Source organism: Corythoichthys intestinalis, chromosome 13 (genome assembly GCF_030265065.1).
Source record: "Corythoichthys intestinalis isolate RoL2023-P3 chromosome 13, ASM3026506v1, whole genome shotgun sequence".
Lineage (NCBI taxonomy): Eukaryota > Metazoa > Chordata > Actinopteri > Syngnathiformes > Syngnathidae > Corythoichthys > Corythoichthys intestinalis.
Genome location: NC_080407.1, coordinates 28,005,915 through 28,014,824, shown reverse-complemented (window position 1 = coordinate 28,014,824; position 8,910 = coordinate 28,005,915). Strand labels below are relative to the sequence as shown.

The following is an 8,910-nucleotide window of genomic DNA, read 5'->3' as shown; positions in this document are numbered from 1 at the left end:
TGGATTCGGTTTACGAATTGTTTGTAGGTTATGTGCATGAGCAACCGCTGTTTTTTGCACACTCCCACACACAGACACGTACACTGACTATTCCTAATTGGGACTTGTAGTCGGTAGTATGTAAATACCGGTAATCAATATGTCAATCACACCATTTTTTTTTTTACCTTTACTATTTGCCCCAGACACCTCGCCCAATCAGTTATTGAAGGGTTATTTATAATAAGGATTGTGAGTAAACTGGGGGATATTGGAATACTTTATCACTTTCATGAAAAATTGAGAAGAAACCTTTTGAGCGTACACTGAGTGATAACTTAGTTTTCTATGTCCTTAGATAAGTGACACCTACCTAGCTTGTAATAAATAAAGGAATAAACCAAGAAGTAATCTCCGATTTGGTCTCTGGGAAAGCGTTGAACAGCGCTCCTAAATACTATTTAAAAAATAATTCTAAAACTTTTTTGCTGCACATGACATTCCGTGATACTTTTTTTTTTTTTAGATATTAGGGTTTACATTATTCCGTGGTGCGGTTGTGTCTACAACACAGGCATATTATCATGACACATCTAACAAGCTACTTTTTACTGTGATCTTTAGGTGACCTGGAGATGCTGAAGGTACACCCAGAAGAGGCTCCACTTTGTTTTCAACTCCATGAAGGCAAGGGCGCCAGCAAGCGAGGAATGCTGATGGTAGGCTCTATCGACATTTGTCCCATTAACAATTGCACTGTACCTTTCTTATGTGTATATATCTCAATCAAATTTACTCTATTAGGGACTTTGAGATACAGCTTGGAGTTTCCAAAGCAAACAAAAAGATGGGTTGCCTGGAGGAGTTACGAGCCAACAATGCAGACATTCTGACAGAAATTGGTGGCGCGTGTCCTGGAAAGATTGCAGGATTCATCAGTAAAGTTTGCTGATCCAGACTTTTATTTCAAGCCTCCAACTACAATTCCCCAAAACATTGCACGCATCGAAAGGCCTGATAAAGATAAGTCATTTTACAAGATGTCAGTAGATTTAAAAAATAAGTAGGCTGACATTTTCTTTTTTTTTTTAAATAGATATTTTTGAATGTACTACAATAAAAAAAAAACACACACATATTGTTTTGTATGTGAAATGTGAAGGTTTAAAAGATCAAATGTTTCTGGGTATGTAGGAGTTGTACTTTTGCAGAGCATCTTCAGCTTCCCTAAAACCATTGTAGTTCCCACTGACAGAAGTGTACTTGTCACGGATGAAGGAGACGACACACGATGGAAGAACACGTCGCTGGCCTCTTCCCAGATGTCTGCCTTTCAACGCCCACTCAAGAACAACCCTATATGTCAACAATCGGAGTTGCCTAAAACAAGAAAACCATAATACAAGCTTATTAAAAAAGTGCCAAAATCATCATGTGATAGATCAAAAGTATATAATTTAAAAAGGTTACAGAACTCTAGCTTGGACACATGTTCAATATTCCCAACTAATAAGCAGCACTTGACTATAAGAAGCAGGATTCAAAATGAGGGGGGGGGAAGTAGCGGCTTATAGTCCACAAATTACGTACGTTTTTAAATCAAGTGCTCTAAGGTGACCATCGCCGGCACTTGAAATCCATAAAATAATACTTGAAATTATGTTCAACACATTTGCCTATATCAGTTTTATAATGTTTTTCATTTTTGACGTATTGCGTGATGATTTAGGCAATTTTTTGTAAATAATTGCCATACTGCTACTGCTTTTTATATTGAAATGCTTTTACGCTCACAATGCATTACTGTTGAGATGATATAGCTGCTTTCCTGAAGTAGAACTAAGCTTAGAGTATACGAATATTCGCCCAGCGGCAAATAAAGCATGCAGGAATCCACTTACCTCATTGATAGCTGCATGTTTTTTTTTTTCCAGTTGGTCTTGTCTACAAAAAAGTTTGAAGAACACCTTTGTTGAGAAGTGGTAAAAAGTCCTGGTGTTCACATGCAACGGTTTATTGAGTTCCTGAAAACTCGTGTTCGGCTCCAATTCTTCCCTGCATTTTGAGGGGGGGGGGGGGGGGGGAAGTTGCTTCGTTGCCACAAAAAAAAAAAAAAAAAAAGGTGAAAAGACCAAAGTGATATCCCTCCGCCCTGCTTGCCCAGCCAGCTTGTTCTCTTCTCTGCAAAGCAACTGAATTACTAATGTTGCTGTTCTTACTGCAGTTATTGACATGCAATGGTAAGTTTTAATAACTTTATCCTGAAAACATAGCCAACACTATTGATTGCATGCGTCATCGATGATTCTCCAGCGTTTTTTTTTTTATTAGTATGCTAATTGGCCATATTGACTTGCATTAGCATAGCCACTCCGGAGCCCTGAAAAATAATAGAAGACTAACAAACAATACGGAATATTTTGAAATCAACTCCACTGACTAATTAACCCCCCCCCCCCCCCCCCCAACTCGAAGATTAAGCCTGATGTCAAAAATTCTGAACCCCCCCTTTAAGGTGGCAATTCTTCAAAGGGGAAACTGAACAATAAAATAAAGTATCCTCCATCCAGATTTTATCAACTAACAACCGATATCTTAACTGGATGACCTAATTCTCAGATAAAGTGTAACCTGAGAATTTAAAAGTAGTCATATGAATAATATTGGGGCTAAAAAATAAAAATACTTTGCAAACTAATTTAAAAAACAAGAGCTATAGAACAGAACAGTATATCTTTTTTGGGAGTTTTTTTTTTTTTTTTTTTTTTTTTAATCTCTGTTAGCAAACAAACAGATAAAAAATCTCCCTCCACTCGACAACAAGTCTCCTACTTCCCTTTGTTGCAAAAACTCACAGTCATTTATTTCCAAATTGTTATGGACTTCTCATGGGCCAAGATCATCATTTGTCTTCAGTCCGTCACGTGAAGTGCACATTGACTTATTTCTGTGCTTGTTGTGGCCAGTGTTGTAATGATATGAGCAAATCGTATTTGCATGTTCGATTAGTGATGTCTGCGAGTGACAGTACACGGAAGTTGGAGCATACGCAGGAGCGAGTCAGCTGACAGAAAGCCCGCGAGTGTACAGCAAATGTTGATGCCTCATGTCTGTTCTGTAATCAAAGATCTGTGAGTAAAAAACGTCAACTCTTTCAGCAAGTTGTATTATTACAGAAACCCACAAAAACAAAACAACACATGGTGTCAGAAGTGGTCTGAAAGAGAAGAGGACGTTAATAAGAAGTGGAACGGCAGATTCCAAGGAGGAAATTGAAAGTGCGGAGGAAAGTGAAAGTGCGCTATCCCGTGCCAGAAAAACGACGTTAACTTCTAACTTTGGAGAAAAGTGAAAAAAGCAAAAATGGAAGCTCTACATCCGCCTGCTGCCCTTCAGCTTACAGGTAATGTGGCTGAAAACTGGAAGAGATTCAAACAGCGTTTTGAACTGTATTTGGCTGCAATTGGAGCTGATGAAAAGAGCGCTAAGATGAAAGCATCTCTGTTTTTGCATGTCGTGGGAGAGGAAGCACTGGAAGTGTACAACAATTTTACATTTGCTGCTGAAGCTGATAAAATGAAGCTGTCACTGATAAAGGACAGAATTGTGTGTGGCATCACAGATAATAGCTTGAGAGAGAGACTGCTCAGAGAGTCGGATCTGGACTTGGAGAAAGCTCTAGCACTGTGTAGAGCTGCAGAGACTGTAAAATCACAAGCTAAAGAGTTGTTAAATGATGCTGCTTGCAATGTGGATGCAGTGAAAAAACACACACTTGGTTTCCACAAAAATAAGACCGCAGGCGTGACAACCGGACTTCCAAACAAAAATAGAATGTCCAGTCAGAAATCTTGTAGTCGCTGTGGTACGCATCACCCTCCGAAGCAGTGTCCTGCCTATGGGAAAAAATGCAATAACTGCAATAAAGATAATCACTATGCTCGTTGCTGCAAAAACAATGCACGGAAAGGCAAAGTTGATGCAGTAGATGATCATGATGGAAAAGAAGAGTTCTACGTGGATGCTGTAAATGATCAAAAGGGAGAAAAAGATTGGATCACAACATTGAAAGTGAATGATATACATTTGCAATTCAAATTGGATACTGGAGCCAATGTGAATGTAATGTCAGAGACTGATTTCATGAAAATAAGGCCCAGACCAAAAATACATAGAGCAAACCTGAAAGTGACTGCATATGCGGGTGCAGACATACCAAAAAAGGGAAAATGCATTGTGAATGTGACACACAAAAATATAGTACACAAACTATCATTCATCATAGTTCCTAGGGATGTGCAGGCCATACTAGGATTGTCAGCGTGTGAAAGACTACACCTGGTGAAGAGAGTGTTTGTCGTGGACAGGCAAAAAGAGACTGTATATGAGCAACTTATGGAGGAGTACAAAGACCTGTTTCAGGGTTTAGGCTGCCTACCAGGAGAACACACTATTAGAGTTGACAAAAGTGTGCCACCAGTCATACATCCTTGCAGAAAGGTCCCATTCGCCCTACAAAAGCAACTGAAAGCGGAATTGGACAACATGGAGAGCCTGAACGTGATAAAGGAAATAGATGAGCCAACTGAGTGGGTGAGTTCCCTTGTAGTAGTGGACAAAAAGAATGGGAAACTCAGAATTTGCCTGGATCCCAGAGATCTAAACAGAGCTATTAAGAGAGAACACTTCAAGCTACCTACTCGTGAAGACATTATGGCTCAGTTTGCAAATGCAAAATATTTTAGCAAACTGGATGCTTCTTCTGGCTTTTGGCAAATGAAACTGGATGAGCCAAGTTCCAAATTATGTACTTTTAACAGCCCTTTTGGCAGGTATAGGTTCCTGAGATTACCGTTTGGCATTGCTTCAGCCCCGGAGGTATATCACAAAACAATCAACATGATTTACGAGCACGTGGAAGGAGTTGATACATCGATGGATGACATCATAATTTGGGGTGCCACCAAAGCTCAGCATGATGAGAGACTCAAAGCCGTGCTAAAAGCTACAAGAAACGCAAACCTGAAGCTGAATAAAGACAAATGTCAGCTGGGTGTGACAGAATTAACTTTCGTGGGAGATATCCTGAGCAGTGATGGTATCAGACCAGACCCACGAAAGGTGTCTGCAATCGAAAACATGCCAAGGCCACAATGCAAAAAAGATGTGCAAAGGTTTAATGGGATGATTACATTCATGGGAAAATTCATACCCAACCTGTCGGAGAAAATGGCCCCACTGAGACAACTAACAGAGAAAAACATTGAATGGCAATGGAACCATGAACATGAAAATGCATGGAATGTCCTAAGGAAACTGCTCACAGTAGAACCGGTCCTGAAATTCTATGATTCAGAAAAAGCAATCAAAATATCATCAGATGCGTCACAGAGTGGGCTCTGTGCTGTTTTACTGCAAAAGCATGAGGACTGGCAACCCATAGCATACGCATCACGCTCGATGTCAGATCCAGAAACGCGCTATGCACAAATTGAAAAAGAACTGCTCAGCATCACATATGCTTGCGAAAGATTTCATCAATTTGTGTCAGGACAAGAAATCAGCGTGGAGACTGATCACAAGCCCCTGATTGCATTGTTTCAAAAGCCACTAAATGATTGTCCACTTCGTATCCAACGAATGATGATTAAACTTCAACGCTACTCACTGAAAGTTGCATATACCCCAGGTAACCTGATGTATACAGCTGATACGCTATCCAGAGCTGTTGACCCAAAGGAGTGTTCCAACACTAAGCTGCATGAAGATGTGCATGCTTATGTACATATGATCACAAGTGCACTGCCAGTAGCAGATGCGAAAATGGAGCTCATACGGACAGAGACAATCAAAGATGAGACACTGAGACAATTGCAGCAAATAATCAGAAATGGATGGCCTGACGTGAAACAAATATGCTCACCTGACATAGCGGAGTATTGGAACTACAGGGCTGAACTATCTGAGGTCGGTGACATCATTTACAAAGGCAGCAAAATTGTAATTCCAAAGAGCCTGAGAAACGAAATGCTCAAAAAGATTCATGAAGGACATCTGGGAATTGAAAAGTGCAAGAAAAGAGCACGACAACTGATGTTCTGGCCTGGAATAAATCAAGATGTCACTAAGGAAGTGTCAACATGTACAATATGCCTCAAATATCAAGCAAGTCAACCTGCAGAACCACTACACCCACACCAAAGCACCGGACAGACCATATCAGAAAGTGGGTGCTGACCTGTTTACATGTCAAGGTAAAGACTATCTTATTGTCACAGACTATTTCTCCCTGTATCCAGAGGTCTGTAGGCTGCATACCACCACAGCGGATGCGGTGATAACTTGCATGAAAGCTATATTCTCTCGGAACGGGATCGCTAACCAGATTTTTTCAGATAACGGCCCACAATTTTCCAACGACAAGTTCCGATCCTTTGCCAGGGAATGGGATTTTGAGCACGTAACATCTAGTCCACACTTTCCACAGTCCTATGGCTTGGTGGAAAGTTCTGTCAAAATGGTGAAACGGCTGTTGCACAAAGCAGCTGACAGTGGTACGGATTTCTACCGGAGCCTACTGGTGTACCGCACTACGCCGCTTGAATGTGGCATGTCCCCAGCCCAGCTCCTCATGGGACGCATACTGAGATCCAACTTGCCCATTCCTGAAAAGCTGCTCAAAACGGAGGAAGGGGAGAATGTGAGGATACTCAAAGAACTACAGAAACAAAAACAAAAGTTCTACCATGACAAAGGAACCCGTGACCTACTTGAGCTACACACTGGGGACCCGGTGTGGTTCAAAGACAAATCCAAAACATGGTCACAAAGGGGGACTGTCTTGAGTCAGGTCCAACCAAGATCATACACTGTTCAGACAGAGGATGGCGCTGTACTACGCAGGAACCGCCGAGACCTTCTCAAGGAACCTGCTATAGCAAGTCCTGGAGCAGAGACTGTTGAAGCACCTCACGCAGTTGAAAGTCCATCCTTTGAGACTGCTCGGAATCAAGAACAACCGATCAGGAAGTCCTCAAGGAAGGTGAAACCACCTGAGAGACTGATTGAGAACATTTAATGTTATTTTCTGTTGCAGTGATATATATAAGAAATGCAGAAAGAATTTGTAATGTTTGAAAATTTGGAAATAATAATGTGTATTCAAATTCCTGTTAATTGTTATCTGAGTACAAAACATACTGTGACTAGGCTGTGAGTTGTTGAAATAGTTGTGAATATTCAAAGAAATATTTGCCGCCATCTTGTGGTATATTCAGAGATTATAAGTTCATTGGAAGTAACTGCCTTTGATTATTAATGTTACTGTTAAAATGTAGAGTGCAATAACTAAGGTCATTTAACTTGAGAATGTTCATCAAGTCATTTCATGTCAGTGATCAAAAGAAAAGCTTTTGTTTCAAGAAAGGGAGATGTAATGATATGAGCAAATCGTATTTGCATGTTCGATTAGTGATGTCTGCGAGTGACAGTACACGGAAGTTGGAGCATACGCAGGAGCGAGTCAGCTGACAGAAAGCCCGCGAGTGTACAGCAAATGTTGATGCCTCATGTCTGTTCTGTAATCAAAGATCTGTGAGTAAAAAACGTCAACTCTTTCAGCAAGTTGTATTATTCCAGAAACCCACAAAAACAAAACAACACAAGTGTTTTTAATCTTACTTTAAAAAAGTAATTAGTTAGTTACAAATTAGTTCTCCCAAAAAGTTAGTTACTCAGTTACCTCAACGTGAGAGTGTCATATATCCATTGTGCAGCGCTGTGTTTACATTTGCAGCACTTCACTTCACCTACTTTACGGCAGCTAAAGCGATAACCGGCAAGTACTAGGAGGCTGGAGTTGAAGCCCGCATTCCCACGCGTGTGCCGTATTGTGTTCAGTCTTGTTGAGCCAAAATAAAAGGTAACGTTCACAAAATGTTACTTGACCGCACGTCATTTTACAGAGAGTAATTAGTTACTCGGCAAAGTAACAAGGTACTTTTCTTGTTCTACATTATTATGTGATCCATTTTATAACAACTTTCACATCAAATATGTTTACGATATTAGCAACTGTTGCTAAGGTGTGACACGCTCGCGTTCATCCCTCATGCTAGATGCATGTAAATAGTGTAAGAAGGAGATGTTTACTGAGCTAAACCTATCAATTCTGTCTGAAAATGATGTCCCTGGTGCCAAATTCACTGGTAAAGATGTGGAAGAACATACAAATGTTCAGTTAAAGAGATGGCTTCAGTGTCGAAAGCTGAAAAAGAGCCGAGCTGATCCACACCTTTTTCCTTACGCCACTGACAATGACATTCTTCTATTTCAACAAGCTATCCTTTACCACCATATGCCCTGTCTTTTTTATATATTATACCCTCTGGTTGTCTTACGTCTCTGACCATTCCTGGGGGTAATTTATGTTGTTAGTTTTGTGTGGCGATCGCAAATGCTACTCTGTGACAGCTAACGAACACTTTTATTTTTTCATTCATAACAAATCTTATTTCTATTAATTTATTTACACTTTCCCCTACTAAAGTTGTTTCTTTACAAAAAAGGTAACAACGGTGGCAGTCATATACCACTTCATTTTTTTGCAGGTCATTCATTGTCAGACTGAAGCAACACAGCAAAACACCACACTAAAATATAACAGGCATGAAAACCTCTCAGTCAAAAAGGATGACCTACGTGAATCATGTAGATCCGAGGAGAAAAATTTTAAGAGGGGTGGGGGGGAGTCGGATGTAGGCATGTGCCGGTTACGTTCACGGTTTACCATGTTATGAAAACGTCGCGGTTACAAAATCACAAACATTTTCCGTCATACAGTAGTGCATATTCGCTATTTTTCATTCATTTTTACCCCTTCCCCTGTTTGATGCTGCGTGTGTCAGTGACGCTATTCCAGCGAATCCAAAA

At 40.4% G+C, this 8,910-nt stretch overlaps 1 protein-coding gene across 1 annotated transcript; it reads left to right on the top strand.

Annotated features, from left to right (window-relative positions):
- The first annotated feature begins 2,925 nt into the window (after positions 1 to 2,925).
- LOC130927894 (uncharacterized protein K02A2.6-like) lies at positions 2,926 to 6,220 on the top strand. Its single transcript, XM_057854002.1, has one exon. The coding sequence runs from the start codon at positions 3,343 to 3,345 to the stop codon at positions 6,214 to 6,216; it is 2,874 nt and encodes a 957-aa protein (XP_057709985.1). The 5' UTR covers positions 2,926 to 3,342; the 3' UTR covers positions 6,217 to 6,220.
- The last annotated feature ends 2,690 nt before the right edge of the window (positions 6,221 to 8,910 follow it).